At 36.7% G+C, this 20,565-nt stretch overlaps 2 protein-coding genes across 2 annotated transcripts; both read right to left on the reverse strand.

Moving 5' to 3' along the window:
* Positions 1-1,754: 1,754 nt before the first annotated feature.
* LOC140021373 (putative late blight resistance protein homolog R1A-10) lies at positions 1,755-4,823 on the reverse strand. Its single transcript, XM_072072133.1, has 5 exons — positions 3,680-4,823; positions 2,911-3,518; positions 2,157-2,293; positions 1,949-2,085; positions 1,755-1,843 (listed from the first exon to the last, which is right to left on the reverse strand). Exons 1-5 carry the CDS (start codon positions 4,821-4,823, stop codon positions 1,755-1,757), a joined length of 2,115 nt encoding a protein of 704 aa, XP_071928234.1.
* On the reverse strand, positions 1,981-6,724 carry LOC113719548 (late blight resistance protein R1-A-like). The gene is made up of 2 exons (XM_027244775.2): positions 2,856-6,724; positions 1,981-2,293 (listed from the first exon to the last, which is right to left on the reverse strand). The coding sequence occupies exon 1, from the start codon at positions 6,641-6,643 to the stop codon at positions 4,865-4,867; it is 1,779 nt and encodes a 592-aa protein (XP_027100576.1). The 5' UTR covers positions 6,644-6,724; the 3' UTR covers positions 1,981-2,293; positions 2,856-4,864.
* Between the last annotated feature and the right edge of the window lie 13,841 nt (positions 6,725-20,565).

Below are 20,565 nucleotides of genomic sequence, written 5' to 3' on the forward strand. Positions count from 1 at the left end.
ATGGGATTTTCTTGTTTTCTACTTCATGAACGGTGGCTGCTATTGGACAGAAAGAAGTTCCATAAAAAAAAAGAGAAGAAAAATACCCATAGGAAACCTTAACGGACTAAAACAAAAGTATGGTACCAAGTTCCCACTTTCCACTAACCATAAAACTCTTGGACCGTTAGACTATGACTCCAAAGGCTGATAGTATGCTACAGACTTAGTAATATATAATTATCTAAAATTTTCTCACACAAGGAAAACTAAGGTGCAAAAGCATAATTTGAGACTGGGAAAGTGAAATACAGAACTAAAGGTGATCATCATTTGCATACAGCATTACAATGCCTGAATCATTTGCAACGAACAGTGGTGATGGCAAGTATAGCTATACCAAAAATTCCCATTACCAGGCACTACTATATCATGTACCTGTCCTCCTGTAACATCTAATATAGCAGCCTCTTATTTAGTTTTCCATTCCGGATGAGAGAATTGCATACACTGGGGAACTATAGAACCTTAGACTCGTCTTGCTTGTGAGACACAGCTTTAGCAGTTTCTGCTACAATTATCATATTCTTGAAATGCAAATTCCAGATGGAGTACTACCTAGTGCTAGCCTAGTTTATTTCTATGGTCATTTCAAGAAAATTTGCAGAACACTATAATATTGTTCTAGTGCTAATTCAAGATTTTCGGATATGTTATTTGCTTTCAGTTAGTTATGTATATCGCAACAATACATCACTGACGTAATCTGTATCAGCAAGCTGATTGACTTGTGTTCAAACTTTACAGAGGGATGCGTCAAATGTTGCCAGGGAAATGATCAAAGAGGCAATTGTCGAGAGGCTTGACACTAAGAGCCTGACTTCTGCCTCTAATGGACTCTGTATCGCAGACTTGGGATGCGCAGTTGGACCAAATACTTTTTTGCTGTGCAAAACATAATAGATGCCATAGAAAACAAGCACAAATCTGAAGATGATGGTTCGCATAGGCTTGAATTTCAGTTGTTCTTCAATGATCATGCATCCAATGATTGCAACACCCTTTTCACTTCTCTCCCACTTGAAAGGCAATACTTTTCAGCAGGAGTGCCAGGCTCCTTCTATGATCTGCTGTTTCAACTTTCTTGGATCCAGTTTTGTGGATATGGCTAATGAGGTGAGACAAGCAAGTCATTCAAGAATCTAGATGTAGATGTGCTTAACTTCCTAATTCTGAGGGGATGCTTGGTAGAGGAATAGAAGCAGAGCTATCTGCTTTAGGTACTACTACTAGATTAATGATAAAACTGAATAAGAACCAGGGAGAACCTATGAACCACTTGGCTAGTTGCTGCAGTAAATTGCTTAGAGATTTCACTGGACAAGAGCTTTAAAATTTCCAAAATTTTAATCAATTAAGTGGATGTCCTTGATGTGGTATTATTGATTGATACCTTTAATTTCGCAGTTTACAGGGAATCCTCAATGAAGCTCAAATTGATTCCTTCAACTTACCAATTTATTCTGCATCTCCAAAGGAGATGGCTTGGCTGCTGAAGATAAATGGTTGTTTCAGTATTGTAAGCATGGAGGTGACAGATCATAGGTCCAAGATTGATGATCCGGTGAACATGATAATGCAATCCGGTGAACATGATAATGCACCTAAGGGCTGCAATGGAGGGAATGTTCACTAAACATTTTGGAAGCGAGATTGTGGATGAAATGTTCAGAAGGACTATAAAGAAAAGTGCAGATATTTCACTGTGCTTGGAATCAGGGTTCAAGGAAGGCACGCAATTGTTCATTGTCCTCCAGCGTAAGTGAGATGCAGTCTTGCATGATCTGCATGCTGATAGCTTCTCCTACAGATTTTATTTCAGTAACAGACATACAATGATTTTTACTACTTATTCATACCATATTTCCCCTCTAGAAAGCATGAAGGGAAAGATTATTTCTCTTCTTGCCTTTGTACCACCAATTATGTGATATGTTGGAATTGTAAACATAAACTCCTTCCTGCTTCTCTTTCTTTGTTACATAGTACCACAAGAGCGTAGGTTTACAATTGTCCCAGAATGGTATGTATACAAATAGATTATATCTGAGCAACATTACCAGTAATCCACACAGATGGTTGGAACAAATAGGCCTCATAGACCACCACAAGTGAACAATATGCTTGAAATCTTGTCCGAATATGATACAATCTTGATAACCATCTTACTTGGTGCATATAAAGCCATGACAGCATGTCCAAATCCAACAACCATGAAATTCGATGGATCAACAGAGGTTTTGACTTCAAACATCTGTAACCATATAATAAATAAATACAGAGTGAGAAATTACACATAAATCTCAAGCAATGGTGTTCTGTTTGGTCTTCTAGTTACTTCAAAGGGGGTAGTTACTGAATTCCACAAGCTGTCACAGTGAGTAGTCTTTTCATGGAAAAAACTGAGGAAATGATTACTTAAATAGGTGCAGACTCAAATCAATTGAACAGAATTTTATGGTTTCAGCTCGTTGATCACCCCTTGGTCTATCATGATAATTCAGCAGGGAAACTGTTAATTTATTTAGAGTGTTAGATTTAAAATTGTTCGAGTAAATACTGCATGATATCATATATAATCTTCATTAGATTTCAAGAGTTGATAAATCCAAACTATTAATTTATAAGGGAAACAAGCAAAATTATAAATGTACTGCTAATTTTTCATTTTTTTTTAAGCAGCAGTGAGACGAAAGTCAATAGACCCTCAACAATACGGGATAGGGTTGCTCATTTCTTAACTAAATGAAAACATGAATGAAGTGGCCAAAGGAAGAGGTAAAGGAAGAAAAGACTATGAACTTTAATTTACTTACAGGTAATAAGAGTGCATAGATATTCTGGATCTCGAAATCAATGCAAGATAAGTACATCAAATTCCGGATTTCCTGAATCCCGCTGTTCCTGGAGAATTTGTTGAGCAGAATCTTCCACATCATAGCTGCACCTCCTCAATTGAATCAACTTCAAGCCTTCAATCTCTCCAAAACTAAATGGGATCTCCTCAAGTTCAGAACAATTTTCAATGACAAGTTGTTCAAGCTTAGGAAAGGGTTTGTAGGAGGCCTTCCAGAGTACAACGTCCATGTTTGATAATTCCAAGAACTTAAGCTCTAAGAATTCGTCATCTCCCACATCCCATCTTTGTCCCCTAAAGGCTCCTTCCCGCAACTTGAGCACCTCAAGATCGAGTAGCTCCCCAATTGTCGAAATGGCAGTCCATGGTAGACCAAGTTTAGACAAGGTTAGTTTCTTCAGCTTTGTGGGGAAGTTGAATGCCTGAAACTGAATCCGCATCCAACTATAAAACCCTTGGTCATGAGAGGCATTGGTAGACATTTTCAGTGACTCAAGATCTTCCAAGGAGGCCAGTGCTGGGAACTGAATTCCTTTCCTCCTGCACTTCTTTGATTCCACAATTACACATCTCAGCTTCCGAAGTCTCCTAAACCTCCTCAATAGCTTCTCCATATTTCCTCCTTGAGTGAAAGCAAGCGAAGAAAAGTCTCCACATTGTCCATTTGACAGGAATCCTCAACCTCATACTCCCCTAAAGAGATGATCGCCATTTCACTGACATCCACGTGCTTTAAACTTTTCATCCTCCAAAATGTATCCGGCAAATAAATGGTTTTAGTACTTGCCACAACAAAAGTTTCCAGGTTCCAGAGGTTGGCTATTGAAGCTGGAACTTCTGTAAAACTACCACCAATTGATACATATCTCAAATGCACCATTGATACAATTTCTTTCGGGAAGCCAGAATGCAAGTAGACACTCTTCAAATCCAAAACTTTAATAAGTTTACAACTTTCTAGGAAGTCAGTGGAAAAATTGGAAGCATAGCTATCATCATCATCATAAAAGTAACCATCCCTTTTCCGAAAGAAGAGCAGAGAACTCACACGTTGACAAGCGGGTTTCAAACTTCCAGAAGCTGTGGATTCCGCATGAATGCATAATTGATATTGATCATGCTTTACAGGATTAAGGATATGATCCGAATCCTCAGACCGTTCCAGCACATGTAAAAACTTTTCGTCTTTTGCTTTTTTTGAGCAAAATTTGTGTAGCAGATCATGGAGGCGACATGCTTTTATTCCCCCATTGAACCTTCTTTCAGAAACAATAACTAGACTTCGATCGTTAAGCTCCTTCAAGTACTCCTTCGCCACGACCTCAAAGCAACTCCTCTGGTTTCTGTTTACAAAGCCTTCGGCATTCCATAACAGGGTCAACTTTCTGGCACCAATTACTTCACCCTTCCGGAATGCTCCAAAGTATAGGAAACAAGGCTTTAGATAATCCATTAAATGCTTGTAGCTTAGTTCTATAGCTCCCATGTATCCCTTTGTGGTTGAGTCAGAACTTAAGCTTGCTTCTACTTGCTTCCACCATCCTACATTCTTCTTTTCCTTTGCAAGGAGACCTGCAATAACAGTTATTGCCAGGGGTAATCCTTCGCAATGTTCCACAATTCTCTTTCCAATTTCCAATAGTTCTTGAGGGCAAGCATCTTTGTGAAATATCTTCTCTTGCAAAAACTCCCAAGGTTTCTCCTCAATCAGTGGAGAAAGCAGATAAGTTTTGCTACTTCCTTGATCATCTGATATAAGATGGTGATTTTGAGTCGTGAAAATAATTCTACTTCTATTTCCATCATCTGGAAGTGACTGTTTTACAACATTCCAAGCTTTAATATCCCAAATGTCATCCATTACCACGAGGTACCTTTGTTTCAGTAAGCATCTCCTGAGCTGTTCCTCCAGATCTTCATTGCTCATCTTTGAGAGCTTAACATCATCAATACTGACACTAAGACACTTTAAAATGGCAAGTAATAGGTCTCTGCTTGTATATACTTACGAAACATAACACCAGGCAAGTTCGTGAAAGTCAGTGTGGTTGAAGGATCATTATAAACTTTCCTAGTTAGAGTGGTCTTACCTACACCTGGCATTCCAACAATTGAGACAATCTCTCGGTTCTTCGATCCACTTGTAAGCAAATCAATTATCTGATTCGCCTCATCCTTGAATCCCACAACATCTTCATCAAATTTTGAATTATTACTTCGTGATGAATGGGCAAGCTTGGAAGTTGTCTCAGCAATTTGCTTCCCAATATTGTATTTCTGCTTCATGGTCACGATCTCAGTCCCGCAAAAATTGATTTCTTCCTGGATATCAGAGAAGCAGATAATCTGATACCAAATAGGAATACCTGAAATAGCACATGAATTCATTACATTTTCCACCTGGTATGCCAGATTGATAATCCGTGTCTGGAGAGCATTCACCTCCTGATAGTCATTTTGCACGTTCTCTGTATCGTGAAGACAGGACCTAAAGCATGACAGCACCTCGAGGACTGCCATAACTTTATGCTCCCCAAAAGGAATATGGTTGGCCTTGTACTGCATCATGTCATTCAAGTTTCCCATGAGGAAATCAATAAATCCCATTCCATTAGTCCTGGGAAAATTAGACTCCAATGAATTTGGCATGGGGATATAAAGCTCCCTGACCTCTGCCTTGACTTTCTCTATCTTTTTCAGAAAATCAGAAAGATTATCATTTCTTGCCTTGGAAGCTCCATCTTCAGTTTGAGCAACATGAAGAGAGCAAATGACAGATATCACCAAACTCTCAACCATATCAGCAAACTCAGTTTTTCTTGGTGACTCTTTTGGGTGATCCACCAGAAATGTTATCGCGAACAGGAGTCCTTCTCGAAGGATAGCAAGATCAACCTTTAAAGATTTGACTGCATTTCCTAGGAGAGAATCGACAAAGCCAGCAACAATTTCACCCATTAAAAGAGTGTCAGATGGCGTTGACTTCAGGAGTTCAAGATACATCTGCGCAACTGCTTGACTACAAGGCATGATCTTCAGTAGCAACTGAGGAAGCATAGCATTCCTCTGGGGTTCCTTGTCTTTGTTCATGCCATCTGTCCAACATAGCAGTGACAAACAAGCAGAGTTTCTTGCCCATGCTTGAACATGGGTAGTCATGAAATCCTCCATTTTGTCCTGGTTGCCACATCTTCTTGCTACGAAGTCAACGAAGTTTCTGAGAAACCTCAGCTTCCCTTCGAGTACTTCGATCTGCTTCTTCACTGAGACAATAATCACTTCACCTTTCAAGCTGACAAGATCCTTCAAATTCATTAAAATGGAATCAATGAAATCCAGGATCTCGTCAACAGCCCTGGGAGCTATGAATTGGGATGAAAGATCAAATAAAGAAATGGCAGTTTCTCTTATTTCTGGCTTACATTTCTCAACTTCTCTTAGCATATTAGATGCCAGGAGTTCCCAATCTTTGAAATATTTTCCAATTATTGCACGATACCCAGCATTGTATAGCCCCTTTCCTGATGCTTCCACAGTGCCTTCGGTACTGTTTCGTACTGATCCCAAATGCATGTTCTCATGATCAGCAGCAGCAATCCAGTTTTTCAAGCAGCAGCAGAACATTTTCATGAACCTTAGCTCCAGTTGAAGGCTCTGAATTTGCTGCTTCATGTGCAAGGGCAAGTTTGGCAGGCACAACAGCCTTGAGAGTTGATCAGTGACGGAATCAATAGAAGCTCGATTCATTGTTTGTCTCCTGCTCTCTCTCTCTCTTTGAAAATCAAATTTCTTCAGAAAAAAAAAGCTTGTAAAGAAAAGGTATGTTGATGGAAGATGGTTTGCAGGAACTAAGGAGCGCAGCCTTTATCATGCCTTAACAAGCAGAACCAAATGATCTGCAACATTTTCGAGCTAATTGTAACATGCAACCCTGAACTATAACTATTTCAAAATTTACACCCTAAAATATGAGTGTACCCCTATCAATTTGTGGCACACTTCTCAAATTAGTGACGTTTTGGTAGTTATATTTTTCAATCCAGATACTTCAATTTAGGTTAAGCACATTTGATTTAGGGGTGCTAAAGCCTATTCATTAAAGAAATTTTTTTAATTTTTCAATTGATTTTAAACTATCTATTGTCGCAATTTGGTATATAAGATATAAAGCGATTGCAATTTACAAATTACAACTGCTAGTTTAGAGTGAAATGTGAAAATAAGTTTCAAGAGTTATGTAATATATTGAAATTAACCCTATATCAAGACTAAATTTCCAAATTATTATTATTTTTTTTTTGCATTTGTAATTGGACTGATTGCTATAAAATTTGAAGAACGATTTGCACGGTTTTGGTTTACTTGTAACATGATTGTACAGGGAAGGTATTTGTTCTCTTGTTTTATATTTATCTATGGTTGGAATGTCACCCCCGAAAAAGTAGCAGGGTTTAGATTTAAGAAAGCAAAGGGTAATTAATTGTGTATCAAAATTGAAGGAAATCAATAGTAGGCTTTCTTTTCTTTTCTTTTTGGTGTCAAATATGAATCACGTATATCTACTCCTGCTCTTACTCCTATACTATGCGGAAGGAGACACAAAAACTGGGTCATTGTGAATTGGAGCGGACTAAATCATCTCTGCAGCACCAGACTGGTGCCCTTTGGCATTCCATGGTTTTCTAACAAATTCTTATTCGTTCTGCTCCACTATTTTTAAAATGGTTTTTTTTAGCATGTGTCTAATAGACATTTTTTAACATACCAAATTTTCTCCCAATTTACAATGTATACGTACACACCAACAATTACTATCTTCCCTTGCATTTATACATTTTCTCTCATTAAGCTTATTTTCCCAAAAATTTAACACTTGAAGTACATTGATAGGGTGTTAATTGTTAGTAATTTTATTGTTAATTTTCCTTTTTATCCTTGCCAAATATTGCTTTAATTTGCTTTAATTATCAATATATATTTATATTTGATATTTGGATATAATTTCAGAAATTGGAGCAGAAACCTCTTGATAAGATTATTGTGAAACTTTACACAATTTTGGTGCAAACCAACGTAGAAGAATGGAATTGCATTTGGGAATTCAATTTGACTAGACAACATGTCAAAGTTGGTGGGGACCGCAAATAAGTTGTATTGTCTAAAGTGTGCTTTCTTTGCACATTTGTGGTTTTGCTTTCTTGTTGGTGAACGTGTGCACTTGGTCAAAAAGAAAACCGACAATTGCTTTTGTTTTGAGTGGAATGGAAATGATTGTGTAGAGAAATGATGACCTCTTTGAAGGACGTGGGGTGATGTCTCCATTTTGGCTGGTTTTTTTATGTATGAAGAAATCGGACGAGCTTCAGAAGACATTAGACTAGTTTGAGTTTTCTCTCCAGAGAAGCTCCGTAGGAGGAGAGAGGAGTTTTTAGTTTTCTCTCCGAGGGATGTTCCAGAGGAGAGAATAGGGAGTTGTTTTGGTTTGTTGAATTCTAGTGTGCAATTTTCTTATTCTCTTCCGAGAGTTTTGTTATTCACTCTCTCAATTATCGAAGAAAGATGATGTCTTTAAATTCAATTGAATTGTGTGAAGATTTTCTTATGAGGCGTGACTAATTTTCTTCTCTAGTCAAGGATCAATGCGAAGACGCAGTCCCAATTATCTGTGAGATCTAATTAATTTTACGTGTTCCTTAATTTATTAATATTTGCATGTTTTCTATTTTAATTTCCATGGGATTATTTTGTTAATTGGATATCAAGGGCCCGATGTGCAATTTGACTTTTTAATCTCCTGTCAAATTAATCAATTAAATCCGTAATTGTTTAGTTGGTTAATATTAGTGACAACTAGTATTTTCACATACTAGGGGGACATGCAATCTGATTTAAATAACCCTCGTAGCGTGTTATTAATTTGGGTTAGGCTTTTCTAGTTTTTAATGCAATTAGGAAATTAATTCCTGCGGTCGTACCTAGGAGTATTTCCTGGTTAGGGGTAATCAACGGTCGTACCTTGGTTATCAATAAATTAAGGAAAAGCTGGTCGTTAGAGCTTATCGGCGACTATAACTAACCTGTTAATAAAATTAAGTGAACTTTCTTTGCATCAATGATCGGATGAATGGACTGTGTCTACGTAGTTGTATCCTTGACTAGAATTTATTTATTATTTATTTAATTGCCATTTACATTCGTATTAATTAATTATTTATTTTTGGTTAAATTGTTTGATTATTTTTAGTTAAATTGTTTAATTATTTATTTTTAGTTTTATCTGATAAAAATCCCCCGTGTCTCGAATTTAAAAAGAATCGAATTTTTCCCAATCCCTGTGGATTCGACCCTGTTTACTACTATACACAGAAAATTTATTTTTCTTAAACAGGTATTTATTATTGCACAGGTGTCGTGCCTGTCATACATCTTAGCGGATGCTGAATATATATATATATATATAGACCCTTTTAAAATTACCCGTATAAGTAATCAATACACATAGTACAGGTAATTAATGCATTAACGGTGTAGATTTAACCTATCCTATTTTGCATTTATCGAGCTATTGAAGACGTTTTGTTTAATATGTACATATAATATTACATTTCACTTTTCACATTATTTCAAAACTACTATGTCATGAGGGAAAGGATGGATTGAATGGTTTGAAAGAGGAAGTTTAAGTGAAAAGTCTCGAGTTTGAACCCTCTCTATTACACTATTAAAAAAAAAAACTACTGCACCATGTCACCAAAAGGTGATATGTCGGTAATGTAGAATGTAGACCCCTTCCTATCCTTGTAATTAGAGGTGGCAAAATGGGTGACTTGGGCGGGTTTGGCTTGGGTGAAATGGGTAATGGGTATAAGTGAATCAACCCATTTATACCCATTTAATTAGATGGGTATAAATGGGTAAGTCAAAAAATGAATTGAATAACCCAATTACCCATTTATAACCCATTTATTTTAACTTTTTGTAAACTCATTTAAATTCATTTTTGCAAACTAAGTTATCAATTTATACCGCTATTTGTATCCATCATTAGTTTTAAATATTTACTTATAATGCTCAATAAGCCTAATTACCAATTTTTTTCCATTGATACTCTATGTCGCAAAATTACATATTATTTAATAATTGAATAATAAGAATATAAAAATTTGAACTAAATACTATAAAAGTTAATATTAAAACTTAATCCAAAAATTTTGAACCCCTAACATTTTTTTCATATATAAATTTAAAATTTTATTTTAGAAAGATAAGAAAAGAGGTTAAAACTTATCATAAATTGGTAATGCTAAAAAATGAGCAAGTTAATGACAGGGTGTCAGCCTGTGCAATAATAAAACCTGCTCAAACTAAAAGTAATTTCTGTAGATAGTGGTAAGCAGGGTCGAATCCACAGGGACTGGGAGTAATTGTTTCTTTTCAAGTTCACAGTAACAAAGGGGGTGTTTTTGTGCAGAAGGTGACAATAAAAGAAATTCAAATAAAATCTAAGAAACTACTAAAAATTAAATAACAATTTACTAAAATCAAATGAGTGATAATTAAGAATCTAGCCAAGAAATAACTTCAGCAATGGTGCACCTAATTGATCATCGAAACAAAGGCAATTCCAATTATTTATCAATAAATAGGTTATAACTACCAAACAAGCGATGGCAATCAACCCCTCCTTACTGTGTCGGTGATCAAGGTACGCCCGTTAATCACTGCTCTAATTGAGAAATAATCTTAGGTACGCCCGTAGAATTTAATTTCCCAATTGCCTTACGTATTAGAGGAGCCCTATTCTAACCAAATAACGCACTACCAGGGTTATTTTAGATTAGCCCGCGTATTCCCCTGACACAAACCTAATCATGCCAGTTGTCACTATTTTAGAGCAATTAAACAATTACGGATTTAACACCCTAATTGACAATAGATTATTAAATTAACTAATTATCCGGATCCAAGACAATCAATTAATTAAATAATCATAAGCACTACAATCAGGGAATATGCGAATATCAATAAATAAAAGAAAAAAATAAAATTAAATCGATCTCACAATTTTTAGGCAAACCAGAGCCTCAGTTGTCCCTTGACTAGACAAAGGGGTTTAGCTCATTGCTGATGAGGAAAACCCATGTAAAATCAAAGCATCAGTCGCGGCCATAGTATAGAAATTTAGGAAACTTCAATTCAATCGAAGGAATAAAGCAAAGTAAGGTTACAAAGGATGATTTTGTCTTCAATGCTCCTGACTCACGTGGGAGGTAGCCACAAAAGATTCCAAGGAAAAGTCAAAAGCTCTCCACTACAAGACGAAGGAGACCAAACGGTCAAAGGAAAAGCTAAACTATAAAAATGGAAAAAACTAAGAGGGAAGCCAGCTCCCTCCTGTGCGGCGGCTCCCCCAGGGGGAAGAAGAAGACTCTTTACTTCAGCCCTGCGTTCCTCCTTTTAATGTTGCCCTCTGCGAATTACCAAAAAAGACTTGTATCTCCTTATTCCAAAAGTGCCCTCGATTGCTTGCTATGTGAACTCTTTCCCGATAACTGTCAAATTGGCCTTTATTGTGATATTTTTGTTCTACTCCCTGAAATAAATATAAATTACGAAAAGTGAGTAGAATCTAATAATTAATTCACATCAGGTCAAGTAATAGGGAGAATTAATAATAAAATAAATGATAAAATTGCAACCTATCAATTTCCCCCACACCTAAACCATGCTTGTCCTCAAGCATAAGAATAGTAAACAGATACCAAAATGTGATAATGACCATTGCTCTATCTACCAAATTGCCAAGATACCAAGAAAAATAATAATCAAGCATCAATGATCAAGTCCAAGAAATATCACTTCGGTTAGCTTCTAAACCACAAACTCCTCTAATTTCAGGTTAACTAATATAAGAAAAAGGAATGACACACAACATTCATCAGCAAATGGTCCAACTATTAACCAAAATCTTCAACATTAAATCCATAATTCGGCAAGCTGACTTTTATTACACACTAACACAACCTTCACTTTTTTTTCTACTTTTCTCTTTTTTTTTTTTTTTTTTTTTGCGATTCTTTTTTATTTTTCAATAGTAACAAAAGACTTAGTCGCTAGCCATTTGAGCCTTTTGACGCGAACTCCAACATTGGCCAGATGAAGGAGCCCGGTTACTCAGTTTCTATCGCCACGTGACCACGTACTCATAGCAATTACTACTTTTTGACGCGAGAATCAACACTTTTAGGTGCAGATCCCCGGTTACTCAGTAGTAACTAATAGCGGAGTACAGTCAAATTTATTCATAGCTAAAAATCACAAAAACATAATATAACACAAGAACCAAAAGAAAACTTGCATCAGCTAGCCTCATTTTCAAACATGGAGAACTAAAGTTAATAACCGGACCAATTCACATGAAAATGCCAATAATCATTCCCTATGCCTAGGAAAGTTAACCAAAAATTATAAGAGTAAAACAATCATCGATATTCACCAAAGAGATATTTTTGGATTCAACCACATGAACTTGATACCCTTTTATTATTAAAACTTGGCAAAAGTAGAAATAGAGACAATAATCCAACATCAAACCTTGGCATGCACTTACGAGCCAATCACTAAAAAGAAGAAAAAGAAAATGAACGAAAGACACTAGCACCATAATTGCTCCCCCCACACCTAAATCTTACATTGTCCTCAATGGAGGGAATAAAGTAATGAAAGCGAAGAGAACAATGAAACTTCCCTGTTGAACAGCTAAGGGATAGGAGGGAACAGTGGAGGGAAGCCGAGTTCTGAGACATCCTTGCTACTTAGCGGGTGATGTTCGTCATTCGCTCGTCTACGTTGTGAACCTGTGCTTGTAAGTGGCGCCACTCACCATTGACGCCAATTATCACCCCAAACAACAAAAGACAGAATATCCAACAAAGATAGCAACCACAAATGCACATTCATAGTCACTGGTGTTCCCCAACTCAACAATTAAAAACAAACACGGGCCACCTAGAATTTTAACAAATGCCCCCAGAAATTTCAACAAATGCTATAGCAGATCAAAGCAGTGGTAAAGCAATAGCCCCAAGTGTTAATCCAACAACAAGAAAGAGAACATGCCACCAACAGAGCAATATCAAAACAGATCAATTGCTAATAATGTCTCCCAATTCATCAGGCAACTTCAGAAATAATTCGACCAGAATCCCAAAAGAAACCTCAACAAACTTAGCAATTAAAAGCAATGGCCAAAATATTTCCCAACAATTCAATTAGATGCACCCAACTGGAGGAAGCAATGTAAATAGCATAAGAACTTCCCAATTTAACAAACAAGTGCAATATTTCAGCTTACCCAAAATTTCAACAAATGGCTCCAGTTGGCCAGTCAAAATCTTAATTCAAAATCAGCAATTTCAATGAAAACGGCTTAGATATTTGACACTACAAACGCAGCCAACCAAATAGAGATGCCAAATTAAGGTTCAGTTACTCCACCAGTAGCAAATACCTCTCCCAGTGGCCGAATGAAGAAACTGGGGCGGTAGTGGCTAAGAAAAAGAGGCACGGCAGTGGAGGAGAGCTGGTGACAGTAGTGGACCGGGAGGAAGCGGAGCCGTGCGCAAGACAATGGAGCTGTGGAGGACGCGAGGGAAGGGCGGCGTCCGTGGGCTGGCCTTGGACGAGCTGGAACAGAGCGCGTGCGGCGCACTAGACCAGGCGGCTGCCCGACTGTGGGAACTTCAGCCGCTACGGCGGCGTGCGATGGAGTGAGCAACGGGCTGCTCGCTAGTGGCGGCTGAGATGGGTGGAGCGGCAAGGTTGGAGAGGAAGAGCTGGTGGTGGCTGCGCTGGGACTGAGGAGCGGCGGACAGAGGGAAGAATAGTGGCGCGGCTGTGTGGATCGGGTGGAGGCACGGAGGAGCTGGAGGTGGGACGGAGTTGATGGGCCGCGGCGCACGAAGGAGAGCCGCGCTCTGGCGTGCGGCGATGGGATCGCGGGCGGCGTGAGCAGAGGGTAGCAAAGGAGAAGAAAGAAAGAAAAGAGAAAGAAAGAAGAAGAAAGAAGAGAAAGAAAAAAAAAGAAAGAAAGAAAAGAAGAAGAAAGAAAAAAAAAGAAAGAGTTTTTTTTTTTTTTAGTATAGAAATTTAGAAACCTAGCTATGGTTGAAAATTTTTTTTTCTTTTTTATTTTATTTTTTTTTTATTTTTGAATCCTTACCTTTCCCGCGAACGTGACACGGGCACGTCAAGAGGACAAGAGAGCTCTCAGAAGTTTCTGATCGTGAGCTTCCTGCTCGTCATCACGCGGGCGCGCCAAGAGGGCAAGAGAGCTCTCAGAAGTTTCTGTTCGTGAGCTTCCTGCTCGTCATCACGCGGGCGCGTCATGACTGAAGGTCACCTACAAATCAGCAAAAACGAAAACTGAAACCCAAAATCAGTCGAATTCAAGGAAAACATATTTAAACTATCACACGAAATCAAACAAACAATTAAAAGAAACAATTGGGTTGCCTCCCAATGAGCGCCTTTCTTTAATGTCTTTGGCTAGACATTATCATGTTTTGTTCATGGAGGATAAAATCGTGTGACTCGTCTTAATGTTTCATCCTCTATATAGTCCTGATAGCCCTCGTAAATAGAGTAATCCTTGAGCATACGAGTTACGGGCTTCCATGGACTAGTAAATGGTGCTAAACAAGTCAACGATAATTTGCATTCTCCATTCACTCCTCCATCACACGCATTTCTCGGTTCAAGATATTTTTTCATTGCCACTCTTAACTTATTCCTGTCATGAAATTTCAAATTTTCTGGTATAATAAAATCAATTTCAGTAACAGGAATTGAAGAATAGGAGTCAGGAAAATATTGATTAAGGAGTGGAGAAGATGCCACCGCATTTGGAGATTGTTCACTGGATTCATTCACTTGAATGGGTTGCGGTTGGGGTTCCATTTCTTCCTTTTCGGCTTCTTTTTCAACTGCATCTGTAGATTTCTCATTTTGACACTCTTGCGTCTCCTCATCACTAGTCAAGCAAGTTGCACTCTCATTTTCTTCTAGATCAACAATGATTTTCAAGGGCAATTCTTCCATTTGAGAAGCCTATCGATTTATTGTGGATGTCAATAGACATAGTTGATCTGCCAGATAACTCATTGCATCTTTCATCATCTCATTCCTCATTTGTGTCTCCTGTTGGAATCGGTATGTATTAATAAATAATTCACCCAATTCCTGAAAATACATACCTGACATGGACGATGGTTGTTGAGACTCTTGCTGTTGAAAATCCATTGGTCCGGTCGCATAATCAAAATTGGAATTATCCCACCATCCTTGATCATACCCGTTTGAATAAGGGTCATACTGCGTTTGATATTGGGGTGAAAAATCTCCAAAAGTATCAATTGGAGCACTTAGATTATCTTGAAATGCGGGACATGTGTCAGTTGAATAACCTGAGTCAAAATAATTTCCACAATTTGCAACAGCCCATTGATCATTAGGAAAAACATGAGTCTCATAACCCCATTCAGGAACAAAATCCAGTCTATCATCAAAATACGGAATGTTAGCAGTCATAAACTATATAGAATAAAAAAAAATTGAAAACAAGTTGAACTCAAAAAGAAACAAATAACTAGCGCCAGTCCCCGGCAACGGCGCCAAAAGTTGACAGGGTGTCAGCCTGTGCAATAATAAAACCTGCTCAAACTAAAAGTAATTTCTGTAGATAGTGGTAAGTAGGGTCGAATCCACAGGGACTGGGAGCAATTGTTTCTTTTCAAGTTCACAGTAACAAAGGGGGTGTTTTGTGCAGAATGTGACAATAAAAGAAGTTCAAATAAAATCTAAAAAACTACTAAAAATTAAATAACAATTTACTAAAATCAAATGAGTGATAATTAAGAATCTAGCCAAGAAATAACTTCAGCAATGGTGCACCTAATTGATCATCGAAACAAAGGCAATTCCAATTATTTATCAATAAATAGGTTATAACTACCAAACAAGCGATGGCAATCAACCCCTCCTTACTGTGTCGGTGATCAAGATACGCCCGTTAATCACTGATCTAATTGAGAAATAATCCTAGGTACGCCCGTAGAATTTAATTTCCCAATTGCCTTACGTATTAGAGGAGCCCTATTCTAACCAAATAACGCACTACCAGGGTTATTTTAGATTAGCCCGCGTATTCCCCTGACACAAACCTAATCATGCCAGTTGTCACTATTTTAGAGCAATTAAACAATTACGGATTTAACACCCTAATTGACAATAGATTATTAAATTAACTAATTATCCGGATCCAAGACAATCAATTAATTAAACAATCATAAGCACTACAATCAGGGAATATGCGAATATCAATAAATAAAAGAAAAAGGTAAAATTAAATCGATCTCACAATTTTTAGGCAAACCAGAGCCTCAGTTGTCCCTTGACTAGACAAAGGGGTTTAGCTCATTGCTGATGAGGAAAACTCATGTAAAATCAAAGCATCAGTCGCGGCCATAGTATAGAAATTTAGGAAACTTCAATTCAATCGAAGGAATAAAGCAAAGTAAGGTTACAAAGGATGATTTTGTCTTCAATGCTCCTGACTCACGTAGGAGGTAGCCACAAAAGATTCCAAGGAAAAGTCAAAAGCTCTCCACTACAAAACGAAGGAGACCAAACGGTCAAAGGAAAAGCTAAACTTCCTGTGCGGCTCCCCCAGGGGGAAGAAGAAGACTCTTTACTTCAGCCCTGCGTTCCTCCTTTTAATGCTGCCCTCTGCGAATTACTAAAAAAGACTTGTATCTCATTATTCCAAAAATGCCCTCGATTGCCTGCTATGTGAACTCTTTCCCGATAACTGTCAAATTGGCCTTTATTGTGATATTTTTGTTCTACTCCCTGAAATAAATATAAATTACGAAAAGTGAGTAGAATCTAATAATTAATTCACATCAGGTCAAGTAATAGGGAGAATTAATAATAAAATAAATGATAAAATTGCAACCTATCAGTTAACAAACTATGAGAAAATAAAATAATAAGATAAACCAACAAATAATAATAATAATAATGAAACAAAAGTAGTTAACATCATGACAAAATGAAAAATCTGAAAAAAAAAATGGATAGGGGAAGAGAAGAGGGGAAGAGAATTCTAAATGGGTTAATTGTGTTTGATGGGTTACCCAATAATACCCATTTATTAAATGGGTATTATTGGGTAACCCATTTATACCCATATACAAAAATTTAATATACCCATACCCTTCTATTCATGGACGGATATGGGTAAATTTAGTTAAGTGGATTGGTTTGCCACCTATACTTGTAAGCATGGAGACATGGACTTTAAATATTCAATAACTTGGGGCAAAATGATTTTAAAGTTCTACATTTTGATATAGCTGATTAGGTGACTCATGAATGTGAAAGATTATCATTTTAATTCTCGTTGTATCATTTTTGTCACTTTCAGTCTTTCAATTCCATTCTTTAGTCCTCGAGATTTGGCCAAATTATATCTAACCCCCTTATTAGTATCCAAGCTAATATCCTACCGTTAGAGGTTGCCAAACGACAAAATTATCCTTTGTGAATTCATTAAATATGACATAGAAAAGTGAAAGGCAAAAAAGGAATTAAAATAAAGAAAAGAAGAAAATAATTTGAAGGAAAACAAGGATAGGAAAGAATAAAACGCACTAAATAAAGAAAAAGAAGAAGAAGAAGGATCCCAAGAAAGAGAGAAACCATCAAGGTCCCCCAACAAACTCTAAGTGCCGCTAGCAATGCACCACCACACCATCAGCCTCTTCGCCCCTTTTTTTTCTAGCATTTCAATCTTGAATCTTTTTACTTTTTTTTTTCATTGTTTGAGTTTAGCTAGACATAAGATTGGAGTACGTTGTTGACAAGCATGGAAATTTATTTGTAGGTTGATGAAGCTTGGATCTTAGGTTGAATCCTCTTGTGTAGCCGATATGTGATAACCATTTGTTCATTTTTTGAAAAGTTGGGACTTATGAGGATTATGAGTCGTGGCTGTTCGATTCCCTAATATTTCAATTTCTTGTGATGATGCTGCCATGTTTATTTTTTTCCCTCATTAAAAGGATCATTTTTGTTATAACTTTCATCAAAATGGCTGTCATTTGGGTGAGATGAAAAGGAGGAATAGCCATGGCTTTTACTTTGTATGGCTACTCTCCTATCACTTTTGGTCAATTTTGAGGCAAGAATCGTGTATTATGCAAGAAGGCGATTTTAGTAGTGTAATTTTCTCAATTTTGGAAACCTATAGATGGCAGTGGGGCGTTATGAAGAGTGGCTTTCAAGTGAAAAAAATGGTGAAAATGGCTTTTAAGAGTGGGTATTTTAGGGGTTTTATTGTATATTTTATGCTGAAATCACCAAGATTGATAGTCAGTCATTAATTGACTAACAAGAAAGGGGTGTTTGTTATAGTTTTAATAGTTTGATTGTTCATTTCATTATTTGGTGAAACCTTAAGAAGTGATTAGTACTTCGATTAAAGCTCAAAGGAGGTAAATGTAATTAAACCCTCCATTCTGCCAACCCTCGAGCCCAGAGATGGCAATTGGCCAGGGTACCTGTGGGGGCTAATGGGGTGGGGACCGGAGAGGAGATTTACCCTCTCCCTACCCCCCGTTAAAAAACGGGGTAGGGGGCGGGAGGGTATACCCTCTGAGATCTAAAATTAGGACTACATTATAATACAAACACAAATCTTCAATTATCTTTTCTTCTCTAAGCTACAATTGCTAATTGTATCCACCATGAACTTGAGAAAACTTCTATTTGAACTTTTACCGGGTAATAATTGCAATAATAACATTATGTGAGGCACTTTTCTCCTAGTTTCCATTTTAAAGTTGGAAAGCACTTCTATATGTTATTGATAATAACTATAGCTGTGTACTTTAGAAAATTAAATTAAAATGGAAACTTTTACTTGAACTATAGTCTCCAACAGTGAAAATGACCTTAAACAAAGTTATTTGTGGTTAAATTATCATATATAATAATAAATTACATGTGATTAACAGATAAAGAATGCTATAATTTAGGTAACTCCAGAATAATAATATTTCTCCAATACAAAGAGTAGATTAAACTCAAATACTCTTGGCAAACTCATATATATATATATATATATATATATATATATATATATATATATATATATATATAACTAATAGACAATCATATGTCTGATCAATCACTTACATATTGGGGGGATATTGTTAAATGGTACCATCCTTCTTTTTTTTTTTTTTTTTGCATGTTTTTAGCCATCTTCACGGAGCTCTTTGAACACAGTTATGTTAACTGCATCAATACTTCCTCCTTGTTTGCTTTAGCTGTATAGAGGGATAATATTAATGAATTAACTACTTATATTTTCCAGGACAACATTGATGGATAGAGCTACTATGCATTGGTTCATGACCGCCATGGTTAACTTAGCAATGAATGAAGATAAAAATTTCTGTCTTAAAAAAAATTTTCTGTTAAAATAATAATTTTTGAAAGCTTTTTCTAATGGGCATCTAGTGGGCATGTGTTGAAACATTTAAATTATACCTAAGTTACCCTATAAATACCTCTTAACCAACAAATTCTTTTCTATGTTATACCTCTTAGCAACAGATAGCATATAGATTTATCACTTCTCTTGGAATTGCCAAATTTAGACCAGATTTGACAGCTGACTTCTATTGGATCACTTTATTCTAAACACACATAACAGAAGCCCTTGAACTCCCATAGATAGTCAAGCATAAAATATATACCTATCAAATCGATAAACAATGCTCAATTAGAAATAAATTAAAACGCAGTGACGTTGTATTAGTGCTACCATGGCATAGCATTATGCTCCGCCAAGGTTTCTCACAGTGAAGGCATAAATTTGTTACTTGCTGGAATGTGTTCTCGGATCATAACTATGGAAGCATTCATTTTGCTTCCAATTATTGTATCAAGGAAGAAATCGTAAGTTGAAATCATAAACAATTACTTTGATTTGTTCTATGGACAGGAGTATCATTGTGGTAAATTAAAATGGTAATATCAGAGGAAGTGGCATCTTCATAGCTTCATCTAAGAAAGTGCATTTCAATTGTCAATATGATTGTCCATAGCTTTGTTTATTTTATGCTTTTGACTTTAAGAAATCATATTTTGGATACGGTCATTTTAAATTCCTTCTTTCTAATGCCATTGTTCAGGGACAGTTGTGCTGATTTAATTGGCTCTTGTAGGGTTCGATTGGGGTTTGATTCAGCCAAATTTGGTATGTTAAGATTCAGAATTAAGGATTCATGTTGTGATAGGAGAGTAAGACTTATTTCACCATGTTTATTAGATATGACAATTTTTTTCCTCTATGGTTAAGCTACTATCATAATTAGTGCTGGTATATTAGGAAGATCAAAAAAGTAAGAAATATCAAAATGTAAATCATTCAAGACATTTTATATAGAGCATGGATAGATGACAGACCGGAAGAGTCTTTGGCGGTCTTAATTAATAAGACTATAATATTGTTTCGGTAGAAACTCCCAGTCAACTTTACCACAACTTTGCTGCTAGAGTCTCTCTTCGTTTGATCACAGCAAATCTCTTTCTGTTTTGGT

The sequence above is a fragment of the Coffea arabica genome, chromosome 11e (genome assembly GCF_036785885.1).
Source record: "Coffea arabica cultivar ET-39 chromosome 11e, Coffea Arabica ET-39 HiFi, whole genome shotgun sequence".
NCBI classification, from domain to species: domain Eukaryota; kingdom Viridiplantae; phylum Streptophyta; class Magnoliopsida; order Gentianales; family Rubiaceae; genus Coffea; species Coffea arabica.